The 20,583-nt window shown below is 38.9% G+C and overlaps 1 protein-coding gene across 1 annotated transcript in view; it reads right to left on the bottom strand.

The window, feature by feature from the left end:
• The window catches only part of ZNHIT6 (zinc finger HIT-type containing 6), a 34,889-nt gene that overhangs the window by 5,238 nt on the left and 9,068 nt on the right, over positions 1–20,583 (bottom strand). The window contains exons 6-8 of the mRNA XM_075098054.1: positions 15,602–15,670; positions 14,728–14,808; positions 14,142–14,222 (exon numbers count right to left, since the gene is read on the bottom strand). Coding sequence (XP_074954155.1) covers positions 14,142–14,222; positions 14,728–14,808; positions 15,602–15,670 — 231 coding nt within the window. The remainder of the gene's footprint in view (positions 1–14,141; positions 14,223–14,727; positions 14,809–15,601; positions 15,671–20,583) is intronic.

A 20,583-nucleotide genomic window follows, 5' to 3' on the forward strand; every position in this document is an offset into this window, starting at 1 on the left:
TATGCATGCGCTACAGGAGGCGCATGGCTCGGATGTGCAGTCCTGTCCCAAAAAAGGGTTCCTCTTCACCCTGGAGGGTAAAGCCAGGTACGTAACAAATGATGCCACAGTAAAAAAATAAACTGAGCATCTTCGCCACAATTATTTCCTAGAACTGTAATATTCTCTCCTAACTCTCTAACTGGAAACCTGAATGTGGGATTTTGGGACAGGAAGGGATATTTCAAAGCCCTCTGTAAAAGAAACCCTGTTGCTTTCACTTGCTACAACTGCGGCATCCAACAGATGCTCTGACATTATTACACTGCAATCTGAGTTATGCAATTCTTTCTGTAATCAGCATTATTAAATTACTACTACGTTATTGTATCACTTAAAGGCGAATGAAGTTCAAAACCAAAATACACTATGGACAATAAGTGGAGCATTTCCCATAGCTGCTCTACCTTCTCTGATCATTAACATATTATGCAATTGGGTTTTTGTTTGCCAAAACCAACACTGGATGGGTGAAGGAAATTATATGCTTTATGATTTACAGTAATGTGTGATGAAGAACAGTACACAGAGGAATCAGCACACAAGAAGAATACTGAAAGGTAAAACAGGATTTGAGTTCTTGGGATTTAAGGGAAAGTTAGTTTGAGCAAAAACTATTTCTCTCATATTCAACTTCAATCATCATGAAAATATTTGGTTTCATGTTTCTCTCAACCCAAAGTAATTATGACCTCTTCTTACTGAAACCCTTTAAAAGGGATAACAGTATATTACATTTCTTATTGAATGAATGCATTCATAACTTGTGGATTAACACACATGAACCGAAACATATTTACTGCTTTATTTACAGTACTCTAAATGCAAAGTATGGCAATACCTTTCCTTTGGCAAGGACCTCAACACATTCTTTTCTGGTTAAGCAAACATCTACCACCAAGAGGCTAAAGTAATTCACATGCCACAATACACTTTCCATTATCTCATGTTTTAGACAAAACATCTTGAGCGTCCAGCTTGGCATAAGATAAAACATTTATACTTAAAACTATTTTATGATAGTAAATTACTGAAGTGTTAGATCACTGAGTCGCAGCTTTATCTTTTTCGTTTTTAAAGTAAATTTTATTGGTTGACAGTGACAGAGAAAACGTCTGAATTTTTAGTGCATAATGTGGGCTGTAAACTTCAGGGAGAATATAATGAAGGCGCTTAACGCTTCTCTTTTTAAAACGTTGCTGTTATTGCCTATGCTATCCAAAAGACCTCAGTCTACCACATTCCCTGCTTTACACAAAAGTGCAAGTTGAGGTTTTCTGCTAATTCACCTGCCAACCCCTTCCTTGGCTGTGCACGCTTAAAAGATCTTCAGAGAAAACTAATACTTGTCACTCAATTCTAAAGTCTAATACAGGATGGCTCCTGAGCAAGACTGATTTGCCTACGGGGAAAAGAAAACTGCCCTGGGAGGCTTTTCCAGAAGCCTACACACACCCACCCCATTTCAATTTTCACTTATGAAAAGCCTACACCTGTTTGGAGGAAAATGAAATGAAACGGCATTTTTACAAGTCCTGTAACTTCCTGTACTGATCGTTCCCCTGCATGATCTGAGGATGTAGGGTGGCACTGGAAAGCAGGTCCTCCCATGTATTTGCAGGGAAGTGGTCTCACCACAGGAGATGGAGCAAAAAGAACCCGGTAATCGGATATTACCAGATATTCTTTTATGACTGTTTTTACCTACTTGTCTTGTATCACTGGGACTGCGCAGCCTGCTCAGTAAGAACCTGTAAGGAGCCGCAACCTTCTTCACGCCCTTCCTTTACTGCGCTATCAAGTGACAACCCAGTAAACTGAAAAACAGCCAGTGTTAAGTCTCTCCTTTCACTTGGACTCTTCCACGCTCCAGGGCCAGTTGCAGGAACCAGCTTAACTGAGGCTGTCATCCTAAACAAGCTCCGTCAGCCTTTCATGACAGGAGGGATGTGAAGATAAGCCTGGCTCCAAATGAATTGACCACCCTGACAGAACCGCTGCCTTAACACCCCATCTTTACATCTTTCTTTTAAACCCTGCCCCTGCTTTCTCTTTTTCTCCCACTGCCCAGTTCATACGAATCGTCTGCACTACGGCTTCCCGATCCCCCTGTTCAGTGGGACTTCTCTTTGGACCCTTCTCTCTCCATCTTCTTTCCTCCCTGGCATTTACTTCCCACATATTTTCTCTCCCTTCCATACATTCTCTCAGTCTCCTTGTCCAACACCCACCATCTAATAATACACTCCCCTGATTATTTTCTTGCCCCAAGCAAGGCTTTATGCCCATGTCATGAAGCAAGAAATAGGCCTGGATTTCGTCTTAATAAGACGACTCCATTTATAAGGACCACAAAGAAGCAATCTTGGCAGACAACAGCTTTTGATTTTAGCTGGAATGAAATAACAATAACTGCTTTTTAAAGGACAAAAACTAAATAAAATTTGCCTGCCAGCAGGCAGTTTAAAAGCCTACAAAAATTGTGACAATTGAGGAAATTTAACAAGATTCAGCAATCCCACATCAGTTCCCGTATAATCTGTTACACTCGCCCTACGAACGGCTTTGTTACCTTTCACAAGACGCTGAAATTAATGCGGCTCTGCACTTCTGATAGCATCTATGAGTTTGTGCAAAGGATAGTTTCACTATCTATAGTCATTCCACCACCTTCCAGGAATTCAACAATTCAGCCTCCTAATCTGTCTCCCACAGGCAGGAATGCCATATTAGGTCACAGCATCACAACAAGCTCCCCTCAAATGGAGCCTGTGGCTATCACTGCAGTGGCGTAACTTGTCTCCATGAATTCAGACAGCAGGAAATTCCCCGCTGATCAGGTTTTCCTGAATGTCATCTACAGGAACTTTGATTTTAATAATAATAAAGAAAAATCTGCAATCTGGATTTAAAGGTAAACTGCAACCATGCTATTTCTTTAGTTTAGTCTTCTAGACACTGAAAAGAGAACGAACCATCTAAATAATTGTAAATATTACTAAAATGCATATTTGTATAATGATGTTCATAATTTTCCTGTGAGACATCAACTAAAACTCCTCACATATTTTAAACAAAGATGACTTTTATTCCTAGAACTGAGTGGAAACATCGAGGTATTTACTTGGCATATTCAGATACAATAAATCATGCTATCTACTTTGGGCCTAGTCCTAAAAATCCAACTTTTGCTAACTTATGGGAAGAATGAAGATTCCTCCCCCCCACAATGAAAGAGGGTAGCATTTCTTAGGTATCTGCATTCGCCTAGAAGAGAGCAACGACTGGGTACAGCATTTAAAGTCCCTCCCAAGCACTCTTTCTGAAGTGCTGCAGCACAGCAAAGATAATAACTAACACATGGACTTTCATTCCTAAGTGGTGAATAACCTCTTCGTGTGGTTATGATTTGGTGAACATGGAAGTAGTGAAATGTACTCTTGAATTAGGTATGAAAGGAAAGTTATATGGCAGAAAGTAAACACAAAGTATTGAAATAATGCCCGATTTTTATATTTAACTTTGTCACTAGAATTCTGACATTCCAAAAATCTGGAGCACAGTGAATTTTGTTAATCCATATGTGTGAAAAAGAATTAGAAAATTCAACAAGCAAAAAAGCAGAGACCTTAGAAACAAGAAAAGGAAATGACTTGCCGTAACACTTCGCCCGTAACTAATTCTTATCAACAGCTGAACAATATGAAAGACTGCTCTGCTTGAACACTCTTTTAAGGAAGGGGGACAGGAGCCAGTTCAAGTTCGTATTTTAATATGAAAAAATTATACTGCAGTTTACACAAATACTTCAAAACCTCCTAGCTCCTCCTTCTACTCTTGGTCCATGTTTTTTTTCCCGGTCTAGGACCTCCATAATTTGCCTCAACAGATGTTCGCTAACCTCTCCTCCATACCTGCACAGCTCAGTCTACACCAAGACAGACCAGACGCCTGGCCAATCCCTTTTCCAGTCAGATCCCCATCTTAAGTAACACTTCCATCACAGATGCCCTTTTTCTGAAAAAAAGGAAAATTAGGACAAGAAACCTTCTCTTATCAAGCATTTGGCCCACAAGTCCTGCTAGGATCAAACCAAAAAAGCACAGGAACAAAAGTTGCCAGCATACCACGGAAACATCTCAGACACTATACATACACACAGAGAATACATAAAGGCACTTCCAAGTAACAGGAAAACCATAAAGCTGTTCTTTTTCCTTGCCATATTTTGGCCATAGACCATCCTCAGACAAAGACTGTATTAAGACAAGCTGTAACAATCTGCTGTCTCCTCTCTTTTATGGGCCATAAGAGGCCCCTCCACTAGGGAAATCTAAGAACCGCTAGAAAATAAAGTGTAGAATGGGGGAAAAAACCCAAACCAAAAAAGAAACCACAAAACCCCTCTTCTTACAAAGATATTTCAGGCAGTTAAAACATCCTGGAAGAAAAAAAAAAAGTAACACCCAGGTGAAGACAGCAGAACACCAACTGCCACCTAAATTGTTTGGCACAATAGTAGATGCCCAGAAAGATTTAATGGTTTGCTCACTTTTACTCTAGAAAAATATAGAAAACAGTTAACAGGAAGAAGAGATAAGCAAAATAAGACTAGAAGTATGTCACTGTAGAAGCACAAAGGCTGTCCTTGTTTAAACCTTGAGAATGAGACAATTCCACAAAGATAAAAACACAGTACAAGTTGTTTAATGACAATCATGGACAAATATATCAATTGATGGCAAAACCCATAAAGCAGATAAGGCACCTGCTGCAACAATTTAGTGGACTGAGCATTAAGAGTGATGTGGTAAAAGGATTCAGGATGCACAAAAACGATGTTAGGATTAACTGAGGTACAAACCATTCTGCATCTTTTAGTTACGGGAGAAAGTACGACAAAACAGAAGGAAAATGTGAAACTAGCAAATGTCAGTTTCTTGGATTCAGTAGAATGTGGTTCAAAGAATACAGAAGTAAAAGTGGATTTCAAGAAAGCAAATACTTTCCCCATCTCATAAGACATAATGAAAAAAAAGTAACAAAATCCAGCAGCAAGTGAATACGCTATAATTCAAGTGCATCATGGCAATAGTCCTTTACACATACAGGAGTTTACTTACTTTGCAAAGCCAGGCCGCTTTACAGACTGCTCAAAAGCTCAAGATTCACAAACCTTTAAGTGGTACAGAGCAGGCATACCAAACAAGGGAACACCACAATCATGTAAGGCTACTATATGACTGAGATAAAAACCAAAACAGCCTAATGAGTTAATGATAGCCAGAAGGCCTAAAGGGAATACGAATTTCACAAGGGAAAAGTTATTAAAAAGAAAGTGAGTTGACTACTGAAGATGAATGCCTGAAGTTTCCAAAAACTGAAAAGATAGTAGTGGCATCTTTAGTACAAGTGCAAGCTGTGGGCGGTTCCCCAAAAACGCAGGGAAGTCAAAATATATAACTTGTACCATTAATAAAATACTGGCATGATCACAGAGAAAAAGCAAATGACACAAGTCTGCTTTAATTTCAGTACTTCTGTAACATAGCCTCATGAAACATTACTGTAAATAATTTTAGAAGTGAGGGGTGTACCAAGGAATACCAAAGGATGCAATGAAAAGCTCTTAAAGCATCTAGTTCAGAAAACTAATAGGTCAAATCTCATTTGACAACTTAACATAAGTAGTAAGCAGTTCACTGATAAAATAAACAAAAATATAAACTGATGAGAAATCAGTCCTTGTAAATTGGCAACGTTTTTGTTATTACACTTGGGTGAATCTCCAAGAATAGGAAGAATTGATACTTCTGTATTTTCAGATCCCTAGATAGCAAATTCTAACTTCCAAATTTAGCTTATATGGAGGTAGCCTGAATACCTCTAACACTCTGTACAGAATGGTGGAAACACATCCACAAATTTATACTTATTTGCATGGGAATCACAGTGCCGTAAACCTTCCACGAAGGGGTTACTAATGCTTTACAATGAAAAGGAAAAGCTATGAAATAAAGAAAACAAATTATTTTCTTGGCAAACAAGCAGGAAGGTCAATTCCCTCCTTGGCGAGGTCGAAACAATCAGCCCTAGCTTATTTCCGTCAAGAAAGAGAAAAAACAGAGGGATTCCCCTTTGGCAGCATCAGCAGGAAATAACAAGTTTTCTCCTTCCTGACTGGAACACGAAGAGGTTCTCCTCCACTCTGCCTCTGTGAAAATGCTGATGGCTATGCTGCCATGTTTCACAGCGCTGCAGCTTCCAACTTCAGCCTATCACTTCAACTGCCCTCAAACGTGAATGATTTCGTCTTTTCTCCTAGAAGCCCCTTGCTCCAGCCTCCCCATGCTGCCTGTTCCCCAAAATTGAGAAACTTGGCTAACTTTATGTCAGCATCTCACTGTCTCTTTTTCTTCCTAGAAACTAGCAGCAAATCCTCTTTTTCCTTCAGAAAAATATTTTAACAGCAACCCAGACAGATACAGTTGAATTAAACCCCTCAATACATCTCACAACACTTATGCTAGAATGGAATAGGACAAATGGTTTGAACATTGTTTCTGCTCTACAGGCCATTTTTACCAGCCCTTTCCCCCAGCCAAGGGGCAACAGATTATTCAACAGGGTTTTCCCAGCTGCAATCTTTTCTTAGACTTCATGGCCTGTCTTCTTGCCTTCCAGTCTGCCTTGTATGTGCATGCTACACAGTACACGGACTTCCATGACGGCTTCTTCTGTATTATGCATATGTTACACAGTACATACAGGCAAGTTCCTCTCTGCTCCCTAGGAGAGATGGCAGGCTGGAGAAAACTGCTAGATTGGTTCTTGAAACAGCCTTTCCTAGATGCACACTTTCTCAGAGAGAGGAGAGAAAATCTGCCCACACATATGCTGGGTATGGTGCTCCAATGCCTCAAGCCCTGTTATGATGCAGAAATGAGGCTACTGTGTACAGTTTTATGTTTTAGAATTTTTGGTCTGCCTACCTGCTTTGCAAGCATGAAGGGTCTGAAGGTCTTCAGGTCTGCCTGCGGTGCTTACAGAACACCGCTAGATGACTAGACAGGACAAACCACTGGCTGAAGCCAACACTAACACTTTCATTGTTATCTCATCTTCCACCTTTTACTTACTCACATATTCCTCCTCTGTGAGTGGTCTGGATCAAACTTGCTCCAACATAGACTGCAGAATTTTGTAGCGGAGGCTATAATTTCAAATAATTCTTTGTGCAATAGATGCCTCAGTCAGTGACTCTCTAGCTGGGACACTCCAGAAACCCTAATGCAATACCATTAATTATAAAACAGTTCATCCAAAAGAATTCAGCATGGGTTACAAAATGCTGGATTGTTACTTTAAAAAACAGGCGCCTACTGGTTCATAAAGGAATCCCTTTCAAGAAAAAAAGAATGATTGCTCAAGATAGTAAGATGGACAAATTCTGGGTTTTTTGGAATCATCCCAAAAATCTTCTCAAAGGTCAAGTAATTGTAGTCAGACATAAACACTTGGCTATGCATGCTTCAGATTCAGACCATACATACTTCTTATGCTCAGCAATGACTAGCTTTCTGCTTTCCATCTATGTTGCATAATACAGCATTTCAATGAAAAACGTAGTAGATAGGAAAAGTGACTAGTTTTTACAGTAAAAGCTGCATCTCCTGGCATCTCTTGCTCTGCATCACTTTCGTCAGCAGAGAGACTGATGTTTAGGTACAAGCAGGAGGAAGTGAAAAATGACACTGAAATGGCTGCAGTAACAAAACTAGAAAGTCTGAAATGCCCTACAAGAAAATGTAACAAAGTATTCAGTAAGAAAAGCTGAAGTTTTAATAAGATGTGTGTCCCCCCCCAAACAAAACCCAACACTCTGGGAAAAATTAGCAGCAAGTATTAATACACAGGAGTGCTGTGTTTAAGAAACAGACTACAGACTAAATTCTATTTCCCGTTGAACCATACAAAGTCGCCAGCGCCTGACTACAGTTGTGCAGTGAAGAATGACTATTGTAAGCTAGCTCCCTGCTTTTGTAAAGCTGGCAGAGCTCCTTTTGTGCCAGCTGCTGCGAGCTAGAGAAGAGTAATGAATTTTACTGTCAATCTTCTGCTGGCATAGGTTAAAGCCAGCTTGGGGTCTGTTCCAACTCATGCCAAGGCCAGCAGTTCAGCCAGGGATTTGTCTCCTTAATTCCTGTCTCATGTATACCATGTACTACACAAATGCAAAGAGAAATTGCTTCCTAAGTAAGGCTAGGGAATCTTAAATAAACCACCCCACACTCTTCAACATTTGCAGAAAATGCAGAGGAGGAAATAATGCTTGAAACGTGCCAATTCCAGTGTATTTGTTTTGCTGGATGAAGCAGTATTTTTGAAATGAGGTTGTAACGTGATGATAAAAAGAACTGATCCATGCACCACACTAATGGCAGTGACTTTTAAAAGCAACTGAGTTATGCATAAAAAGCAGAAAGCAAAGACTATAAGCTCTGTTGGTTTTACATGAAGTTATTCACAAATGATAATGCAGAACGAAGTGCCCTAGGAAGATGGCATGAAAAATAAGAAAAAAATTAACACTACCAATATTTGAGGGTATCTGCAACGTATTTAAATATAACAGGCTTTGATAATCTTAAAATCACTGACAAAACAGATATCTAGACATCTTTAATGACAGGAAAATAAATAATCCAATATAAATATGAAATTTAAAAATATTTGCTTCCATTACATTTATATTATTCTTTGAATTCCAAGATGATTTTCTAAAAGTCTGTTGGCATATTTGCACACACCAAAGCAAAAAACTTACTTCATCTTCCTACATCTATTACTGTGACTACTGAGACCTACTAATGTGATCTAACCCTTAGTTATTTAAAAAGAATAGACTACAAAAGAAAATTCTCTTTGAGCACAGAACTCAGTCATCCAAGGAAATAACTCTCATTTCTGCCAGTTGATCTTGAGACAGGGAAGTGCTCCAAAATTACTAACATCATCCAGCCTTCTGGGAAGCAACTGCATTGGATCAGTTAAAGCAAAATAAGTGTTCACCACCATAAAGCAATGGCATTTAGTAGAGAAGAACCTCTGATACTTGTTTAGCAGATTTTCCTCCCTGTGGTCCACAAGAATTAAGTGGCAAACATGCCAGTATTCTCATGTGCACCAGCCAATGTCACCACGGAGGGTAAGAAGCCCCTTGATGTTGGAGCTGGTACAAAAACGCTTTTGGTATTTTTGGCTTTCTGAGCAGTCGAAGCATGAGCTGCACCAGTACTGCTGAAATAAAAAACAATGCTACAACTGATTCTATACACATCCCTGTACGGTGTGGCAGTTTTACAACAGGAAAGCTGCAGAATACAGTTGGGAATTGCTGTGTACTCCAGCTCCTTGAAGGATATGATATGGCCCACTGAAAGCAGTGGCCTTTGCAAAGCTTTTAAGGACAACTAGACTACATTTTCCAAGCGTCTAAATATTCTGTCAGTGCCTACCGATACCTTCAAATCCCTAAAAGTCTTCTACAACAACTTATTCTGAAACAGTGTTCACATGCCATTCTGAATACATTAGCAGGCGAAAAAGAAAGTTACTAAATAAAAGACCTAATATTGATGTTTAAGAAGGCATTATATTTTAATTCTGTTAGACTAAATGCATGTGATTAAAGACAGGCAACTATCTAAACTAGATTCATGCAGGGTATTACTGAACCCAGTAAAAGAGATATTCCATTTGTGTCGTTCAACCTCATTTAAGATTTACTTCAATCTAAGAGACAATTAATTAAATATCTACTGTAAACCAAGTCTGCTACAGTTATTTCTCTTCTAGAAATAGGATCGTTTATATGATAAGGATGAGTAAATAACTTTTTCATTAAAGTTATGAAAAACCCAGCTCTAACCATTGACTGACTTATAACAAATATCAGGGGTCTGTTGAATTATTTTTTTTGGGGGGGGTTGGTTGGGGTTTTGGGTTTTTTTTGGGTTACACAAAGCCTAATAAGAAGGTGTATTTCCCAAACCAGATTGTATAATTTGGCAGTTGCACCTTTCGTTTCCTTAGTGGAAAAAGCAATACTCTTACCATATGAAGTCACTTTGAAGGCATCCCAAATAAAGGACTGAAGACAGTCAGGACACTAATTTATCCTGAAGAAAGAAAATACTACTTTATAAAAGAATGTAGACTGTAAAAATCATCCAAGAGGCAGCAGTTAAACCTTTCTTGGAATGGTTACAGCTGAGGAGAGAACGGACACCAACTACCAACTAAATATTGCATAACAGGTGATAAAGGCAAGCACCACCAAACGGAAAACTATTACAACCCATTCAAACGCAGATTTTTTCCAAACCAAGGTTTTAAAGGAAGGAGAGAGTTGCGTAACACTCGTTTATTCAAACACTCCTTTGTAAGATTCCTTATAAAGTAAGCGCAGTTAATGAGAAGACTACCAAGTGTTGCAACAGTTACAGCATTATAGAGTGTTTGGTGACAGGTAGGGAGTAGAGGACACGAGGGAGATTATGCTTTAGGTAACTCTAAGTAATTGTGAAGTGCTCCCAATTCATACTGAAAGCAATTCTTACAAGCTGGTTTTACAGAAGACAGAAGTAAGAGTTTATCACAAAGTTCTCTAAGAACTGTCACCGCTGATGATAAAAGGCACCTAGCAAGAAGAAAGCAAGCACCATGCTGTTTGGCAGCTATCCATGACATCTGCAGACCAGTGCATTTATCCAGTTGCTTTCTCAAGTTCTGCAGAACTCCTGTGAGGAAGCAGAAATCTGTACTACATAGCTAATTTATATTTCTGGGGAAAGAAAAAAAGACAAACCAAAAAATTTAAAGCATTCTGCAAAGGACCTTCAAACTGAAAGGGCCATTTGCTGTGAAACACAGAAAACAGCCAAGACTAAACCACAAACTCCTGTTTCATAAACAATTGCAGGAAATACTGAAATCCTTCTGTAACATACTTATCTTAAAACTAGAAGACTAACATTTTATAACCCATAATAATCCAGCTTAGATGTTCTCTGAAACACCACTGCACTTCCTCAAAAATATGTAATTTTAACTATGAGAAGTATTTTTTTCAAAAGGTTCTGCTAAGCCTAGAAAAAACATCCGATTCAACAACGTCTATTTACAGCATTTCTATTATCTAGTGCTTGTGGAGAAGGAATTTTCTGGTGGGCACAGGGGATGTTTTGGATAACACAACATTCATGTAGACTTGCATGTGTTAGTAAGACTACACCAATCCTACTCGTCCAGTCTGGCCCCACAGTGCGACGGAAGAGGATTTTGCCATACAGGAACATACAGCCTAAAATCAGGCAGAATGAGGTGGCATAGGATAAGGAATTACTCCGAGCTGACAGAGGCACTCAAGGCTACACAAACCCGCAGTTAAGAGCTCCCCACTGTTAAAGAAATGTGGATAAAGAAACCTGAGAGCGCTCTATCTGCGCTCAGCTTTTGTTCCATGCTGAACACCACTAAGCAGCAAGCCGGTCCCGTTTCAGTCACAAGTACTTCCACTGCAATTCCAGGTACTGATTTGTAAAATGAGAGCGATAAACCTCACATTAATTTAACTGGGGGGGGGGGAGCCAAAAGGAGAAGAAAATAAATTCTCTCTCACTTAATTGCAGTGCAACTACAGTAAGAATTTAAATGCCCTCACAGAGTCTTTGTCACAACAACTACGCCAGCATAACCGTGCTGAGAACAGCTGCTGGCAGAGACACAGCTTATGTCGACAGAAGATGCTTTTCTGCTGACATAGCAGTCCCATCATTTCAAACAAACTTTGTTCTTTCTTTCAGAAATGGATTTTTCTTTCAATATGCTGCTTCCTTGACCTGTCTGCACTGCCACAGCTGGGCCTGCTCCACCAACTTATATGGAAGGATTCACATAATTTCCAAGTGAGGAGTTGCATTTCTCAAGTCAAAATACTTTTCTATTTTAACATTCTACAGTTCTTTTTAAACTTTACCTTAACTAAGTAGGATAAATACTAATTACTGTGACTTTAACATCAACCCACATAGCTGGTTCTGGGAATACAGATGAGGCTCAAACTTAAGAATATTTAAGTGTAGCATAACTCCTGAGATCCTTCTAAAAAGCTTCGTGAAGAAGAATTCTCTCTCAACAAAACTGACAGCTACAGAGGCATTATACAGATTTCAGAAGAGGAAAATGGTTAAGTAACAAACTCATGAGCACCAGAGATGGTCCACTTTGATATTCAACTGGTTTCTCTCCCAAGCCTTCTATACAATTTATATACCCTACTTCAAAAGATTAAACGGTGAACTTCACCTGCTATTGCAAAACTAATTTTTTCTTCCTTTCTAAAAAAAATATGAAAAACCAAGCCATAAAATACAAGGGAAAACCCCACCTGTGTATAAATTACTATAGTTTAAATATACAAATGAATATTCAATGCCGTTGCTTGAATACTGCCTTTCCAGTCACACGCTGCAAGAAGATCTACAGCAGTAACATGCTGAACACATTTTCTGGTCTTACTGCATTAACCTGAGTTGACCACTTGAGAAAGGGACAGAGGTTGTTCATGCTCTGGGAACCTGTCCTGAGTACCACTATTAACAGGTGAGCAGAAGAGTCTGTTAAAAGTATTTTAAAAATGGGAAATTGTTTCTGATCTCATTTCCCGGAGCTGAGCTCTAGAAGGGCTTCTTTACGTGGGTGCAACAGCACATACAACGTGTATGGCTAAAGCGCCTGGGCTGAACAGCCCTTCATGGAGCACTGGGAAGAACAGTAGAAAGACAGAGAACTGAGAAACCTCATCTGCCCAGGCGCTTCCGCAGGAAACTTTCCAGGGTAGCTCACAATACCAGCATTTCTCAATTTTCCCCCTGAACACCCAGAATTCGGCTATTCTTGAATTAAATGGAAATCAGCCCAGACATTTCACTTAAAACTCATTGACAACTCTGATGGCAAATGTTACGACCATATTCTAAATAACGATTGCAAAGAGAAAAAAAAAAAATCAAAACCATGAAGAGTTTGGGGCTTGAATGTCAAGTATGTTACACATTTTTGAATAGTAGTTACTGGTAAAAAACACTGCACAAACAGGAAGCTCAGTTACAACTAAATTTTTTTTAATATACCTTTTCCCCCCTTCAAAATAATATACTATGCTTCAGGGAAGCATATTATTTACATTTGTTACATTTGAAGAAAAGAATGTACTTTAGGAAGCCTAACTAGGAATCACTGGTCAACCACAATAAGCTATGATATTAAGCTGGTACATATCCTTTTCAGTAACAATGACAACAGGGTGGAGTGTTCAAAATGGTATTTATACCAATAAAAACTATTTCTTTAAAGTTTAATTTTGAAGTTCAAGATTATTGTCTGTTCTGGAAACAAAGAAAACAATTCTGCACAAGTCTGAATTCTGGAGACTTAAAATCCCACACCCAGAAATATGGTAACATGAAGAGTGATGAGCTAGTAACTTTGAGAAAAATGTGTTATTTCAAATGCAGTGACTGGATGCTGATAAGCACATAATTTTTGCTGCAGTGATTTAAAAAGACAGCTCTCTTCAACCATCACTTCAGCTCTCTTGGGGAGGTTAGCATATCTGCAGAGGAGCTTGTAGAAGGGAACGGATGTCTCCGTTTCTGCTGGTCAGTACAGTAATTCAGCATTTGAACACAAACCTATCCTTGCTGCAGACATTGTTACATTCGCGTGGACTGCAGAGGAAGCAGCTCAGGTACAGGCACACTCACTATTCCACCAGTGTGGCTGTGAGTGTCCCAGCTTCTTAAATTGTCCAAGTATGAGTCAGCTGAATTTATTAGTCAGTAACTGCACAGAAATTTCAGCGCTGACATATTAAAAGACAAAGAAATAACATTTTTGCTGGATCACTTTCAAGATGATTAGTAATTACTGAAATTTAATCCATGAGATTATATAATCTCCATTTGTAATGTTATAGACTAAGAAACGTATTATTTTTGTTATTTTTAATATGCACACAAACTGAAGAACCACCTTACCTGACAGAGTTTTGTTTCCTGTTTTCTATTTTCATTAAAATTTGTACATCTGACTGAGGAGACGCTGTATAGATTTTTAATCTGAAAAAAAAAAAAAAGCAACAGAGATGAAGAAGCAATTATGTACAATGACGTTTCTTCCTATCATCTCTAAGAGATGGATATTTTTTGCACATCAGCAGCCAAAAGTACATATTTCTTCATAAAGACAATATGCTACATACTAAGTTTTTCCTATAAATCAAGGCTATAATTACTAGTATGTTTTTCTAATTACTCCAAAGAAAAGGTTCACTGAAGTTAATTATGGTTACATTTTTTAGAATTACTGTTGCTTTATTTGATCATTATGCCACGAGTCGATTTCGTAATCTCTTCCTGTTTTAATGTGGTGGCTATACTCCAGGGCTAGTTGGCTGGTGAATGTTGGGATGGCTTTCATCACGGGAATTAAAGATGTACTGCTGACTGGGACCTCAGCTCTGCATGCTGAAAGTGCAGCTAGTTTACACCATTTATTCAGAACCATTCCCTTCTTTTATTAATGCATTAGAACAACTAGGCGGAAACGTTATTCAATACACACCTTTGACAAACTACAGGATCTGACTCCACTGGGTCAATGTAAGGCTTAAGGATATCAGCGAGAGTTTTATCGTCAGGAACCCTTTCACCAAAGATAAAAATCAAATACATAAGACATGGTTCATCGCATGCACAAAAATCTATTATCTGAGTCATTTGGAGGAAGCTACAAATTTGCATGCTACAGTGGCACAACTGAGTAGTTTATGGGAGGATCACAAATGTGTATCAATTCAGCATAGGTAACTGACAGCTTTATTGCAATTTCAACACTGGGACTTCACTGGCATCTACAAGGAGTAAACAGATGCCTATCTCTAGTTTCTAACCCTGCAGCAGAAACATGCTGTTCCTACAGCCCTAGGAGGAGACAAGGGCATACTTCTCATCCCCCTTCAGGCTAGGAAAAAGGAGAAAGATTTGTCAACAAAAGCTTGTTTTTTTGGTCTTTGCAAAATGTGCTTGTGGGATTTCCTACAAAGCAAACAATGCAACCATTTCATCCTATATGAAGGTCAGCCCCAGTGTGCAGGCGAGGAGGGACGGCAAATCTTGCTGAACGTCTGTTCCATGAGAACAGAATGCATTAGGTCTATGGGGTATCACGAATATACGGGCTGCTCTGTTTACACAGAGAAAGGGACTGGCAATCAAACATTCTGCCTGATTTGAAAAGCCCTCTAGCTTTCAAAGAAGAAAGGACTACACAGATTTAAGTATTTTTTTTTCAATTTAAATGCCTTTTTAATTAAGACTAAAAATAATATTCGAGTTTACCTTGTATAATTGAAACACACACTGATCAAAATATTTTGCAGTTCAATTTCAGCAGACTAATTTAAACTTTATAAAAATCTGTTTTTCAAGCTCTGTACCCTTTTAAAGTGTATTCAGCATGACAGTGAGGAAATACGAGCTTCAAATGCCAGTAGAACTTCTTCTCCCTGAAAAAAAGAAAGAAATGCGTATTCTTAATGTTAGCTGGTACCTACTACTTGTTTTTACTATGATAAAGCTCGGTAGCATGACACAGGTGCAGAAGAAAATATGCAGTCAAGATTTTGAATGGCATATGTGAAGAGTAAGAGGGGCATGCAGAGAAGCTGAGAGGCACTTTGAAAGAGGCACTGCTCCAGATTCTGCTGAATTTCAAGTCCTCATGGGATAAAAATCTGTTCCTTACAAATATAGGTAAGGTATCACCAATAAACTGATCAACAGCAGTTCACATTTTAAAAGGGAGTATCTTCCAGCTGATTTTCTATATGTATAGCTACCCTTTCATTTCAGAAATGGAAAATGCTTTTTGGCATATCACCTAGGACACACTGCCAACCTGTGCAACAACAATAGCCAGAGGTCCCAGCTGAGGCCAGGTTCTTTGTAAAACAGGGGACTCGACCCTTCACAGCAGTAATTGCCTAAACAGAAAATGTGTCGTGGGCAGGGAGGGAAGCTGCATTTTGGTGTAACATGGATAACAGAAGTCAGAAAGAATAGACGTTTCACAGGAAGCTCAGGAAGCTTTTGGTAGAGATTAAAATTGATGCCATGTTCCCTTCTCCAGTTTGTTAGTTTTAAGACCCACCCTCCCTCTCCAGCTAGCACAATTAATACCTGAGAACAGAAGCTACTGAAACATGGTTCTGGTGCAGTATCATCTTAAGAAAGGCAGTATTACCTAGAGGATACTTTGCTAGATTAGGAAATCTCTTTTTGCCTCTTTACTTATCTTCACAAATGCTGCTGAAGTCAATAATGACTTATGACAGAACATTTTTTTCTCTCGTTACTCCAATTCTCCCATTTGGTATGGTGAGTGTAACAGTATTTTTCTAAAAGAAATCCCCTAAGAATAAGCGCAGTCTAAAAGGTAGGCGCATGTCCCTTTGCTCTGGCTCACAATGTTACACTCATGTCAAACAGTAGAGATTTGGAAGAGGAAGGAGGGTACTAATGGTACTCCCCCTCCTGGCTTTTTTTTTTTTAAAGTACTACTTAGGACCTATGAATCATTATATCCAGGATAATCATGATCAGTTATGCAAAGATTTTGATACTACAATTAAAAGTAAACACAGTGTTGTTCCAACATGCTGTTTAACCTGTTTATCAGGCAGATGAAACATTATCCAGCAGGTTCTAGCTGGCTGCAGAGACAAGTGTACGTGCATCCGTAGCGAAACAGTAAACAAGTTAGCTGCTAAATTCAATGAACTATGATACCATTTTTAAATGCAAGCACTTTATAAAAAAATCAAAGTGCTCTTATCAAATCAATAATCGTTCCCTTACCTAGTTACTCCTAGGAGAAAACTGAGCTTTACAGCTGAACTATGCACTATAGGAAGTAAGTAAAATCAGAAGTGTTAATGTTAACCAAAAAAGAGCAAGCAAGAACCCTAGCTCCAAAGAGCTAATAATTAGAATAAAAAGAACTAATGAAGGCCAGGGTCCCCAAAGCATCATGTGACTCAGCAGAGTTGTGCAGCACACCTTGTGGTTCTTCCCCCTCTATCTGGTCACAATTTTTAAAGCTGTGGGTGAGAGCACCTTCCTTAAATGAGAAGGTGAAGGTAGAGCACATCAGATCTGAAAGAGGTAAGAAGATTGTATGACCAGAGTTGGAGGATAACAAAGAAAACATTATTAATCACACAGCATATATAACCAGAAGCTGACATAGTATCTTGCCTCATGAATTTTATGCTATTTTGCATATTGGTGTGATACTGTCTTAAATTACCAAACTGGAAAAGGTTTTGCAGTAACTCAAAATCCATGAGTGGAATTTTGGAAGTTTTCTGCAAGATGAGTGAAACGAGGTTCTGCAATTCTTCATCTTGACAGCTAAAGGAAGCACCAATGCTACTGTATGCGTAGAACAAACTGGAATACCAATAGGGTTATGGGACCAGTTCAGCTGACTTGCTATTAACAAGCTTGTGATTCCTATGTTAATATTTGGCATTTAACATGCCATGATATTAATTCAAAGCACCTTCTCAAGAAGACTTTAGTAGAAGTTGGTAATCTTTAGACATAGAAATAGGGTCACCATCATTAGCTGCAGGAAACACTAATGATGGGCACATTTATTAAAATACTTATAAGGACTGTTCAGATGAGGTTTTTGTTATATGTGATCAATTAAAATGAGGCTTTCTAGCATTTTTTCATTGAACTCCTCATCTTCTGCAAATTTTTTCTAACAGGCCACGTTCACCTACTCTAACTGACCAACCCTTCCTGTGATCTGGCCTTTTAAATCAAGACAGCCAAAGCAATGGGAGTACTGCAGATCTTCCTCTCCCAAGTGGAAACAGACAAACCACGACACAGCTCACAGAAACATATATGTGACCTAGAGGGCTGTCTCTAACAGAGGCACTTGGAAAAGAAATGTTCAGAAGTACTTCTAGCTATCTGCTACCTGTTGTTAGGAATACTCTTTCTGTGCCTGCAGAAACAGTCATCACACAGCACATTCTGATTTCACATGCAAGACCAGTTCCCTGTGGGCTCACTGAGGCAGACTCTGCTCATCACCGCAGCTGTATAATCAGCTTAAGAGGGATCTTTTCAGACTTTCACCCTCCCTCCCCCTTCCAGGCACAATCTAGTCTATGGAATAGTGCACAGAAAGAGGTATGAATCAGGGAGCCTGAACACTGAAGTTAAAAAGATCATTCCTTGTCAAAAAGTTTAACTTTGGAACAACAGAAATGTTGAATTTTTTTTCAGCACGCTAATACCGAAACTGCAGTTAATTAATCTCTCTTCAAAGTACTCTTGTCTCAAAGTAAATGGCAAGCAGAAGGAGGCAAGACAGATTAAGAACTGTGTAGACAGAGGCAAAGGAAAAAGAAGCTTAGAATTGGAATAGCCTCATACTCTTTGCTGTACGATGAAGTCCTGAAAAACAACCCGCTGGGTGCCTGTTATTAAAGTGAAGCATCCCTCACCATCACTAATCTCTGCCCAGTTAGAGAACTTGATGTCAACTGTAGATGCTATCAAAGCTGCTTCACAACAAGTTCTGATTAAAATTAGATATCCTGGCTCCAGATCTTACTGACTTCATTTTCCATTATGGCTCACTGGGATAGTATTTCCTTCAAATACAACTGACATGTACCATGTTCATTTTCTAAATGAATTCTTAATTCAGTAAGTCATCTGCAGTTGAGTAACAGCTCACTGCATGAAGTGTTCCATGCCGCTCAGCTGCCATGGAACACCACTCCACAGTTTTCCTGAATACCAAGGCACTGACTATAAAACTATCAAACGGCAGAGATCTGGATGAGGCACAAGCACATCCTTGATGTCAGTAAAAGCAGCATCATAGCCCATCCCTGCATTGCTTGGCTTCACAACCTATTTTGCCTACTTCAGAAGCATGGAAACTGATCAGAGGCAAAAAGAAGAGCCAAGCACCTCTTTCCCTGCGTGAGATGTAGCTGCAAATTATGTTCAGAAGTGCACAGGCTGTTTTGCAATTGCTGTTCTTCTAAAGCAAAGTAACTGTCTCCCTTTCGTTTCTTCCAGAACTTAAAAAACCCTATTTTCTATAATCAACTGTAGTTTTCACAGAACTACATACAAATGATTTTTTAATTGTTCACAGCAATAACTGGAAGATTTTTATTTCTGATGTTACAAAGACAGCAGGGGTACATCCAAAGTGGCTGTTACCTTCAGCTAGCTCTCAGGACAACTGCAAAACTTCTCACCAGCTTTCATGGTTAACGCTGTACCAACGAAGATGCCCCAAGTACTGCAGGTGAAAGCAGTACAACTGCTGGGAGTTAAAGGACGGATCTACAAAGGATTCTGGGACTTGGACATACCAGTCAAGTGCATTGGCAGATTTTTAGAAAGGCCCAATGTTTATGTATTTCTTAAAACATGAAATATCTCATAAAGCTTAGCTTTCTTACTTAGGTTTCCTCAACTGTCAATTTTGCCTAGATTTCAGTAGAAGGTTTTATGTATATGAAACTTTTAAAATGTGTGCATATATATACACCCACACATAAAATAAAACATATATTGACAAAAAAAATCCAAATGAATCACATTTTAAGATACCAATTGCAGTTCTGGCTCTGCAGAAGTACTTCGCTGCCAGCCTGCCAAAGATAGCGACTCACTGACGATTTTGTCTCTATTTAGCAACTAATATTCTTGAAATGTGTTAAAAATAGTATACAGGACATCTTACCTCAAAGCGCAAACACTGCAGTATTTCCTGTCTGTGTTATTTTGAATTGACAGAAGAGATGAAAAGGACATAAAGAAGTTTAACGAAGGACCAGTTATCCTTTAATTCGACAATACCCAGTACTCTCTCCTGAAGTTTAACTGAAATACTGGGCGTTCAGTATCTACACCTTTGGACAATAATGCTTTTCTCAACTTCCTTAAGCAACGAACATTCAGCCAAAGTTAAGTGACTAGATTCTCTTGTGGATTAAAAAAATTTTAAAATAAGAGAACACGCAGAGTGTGATGATTTCATTCCCCCATCCCACCCGAACTCTGTGTTCCTAGCACCAGACTGACTTTGTTGTACTTCTAACAACAGCACAGAAAAGAGGATGCCTCCATTTCTTTGAAACTTCATCAAGCTAATTCCTGGATTTGATGTATAAACAGCAAAACCGAAATATTTCTACTAAAGGTTCATATGTTCCCTAGTTACAGTAAACAGCAAGACAATCAATGAAGAAACTGAAATGCACTTCCTTTGTAACACATATGGTCGTCTATCAAGGGGCCTCCCAGCAGCAGGAGATGTTACTAACCATATGTTTTGCAATAATCAAACGTGCCAGGCTTGAGCTGAGTGTCC

Source organism: Phalacrocorax aristotelis, chromosome 6 (assembly GCF_949628215.1).
Source record: "Phalacrocorax aristotelis chromosome 6, bGulAri2.1, whole genome shotgun sequence".
Classification (NCBI taxonomy): domain Eukaryota; kingdom Metazoa; phylum Chordata; class Aves; order Suliformes; family Phalacrocoracidae; genus Phalacrocorax; species Phalacrocorax aristotelis.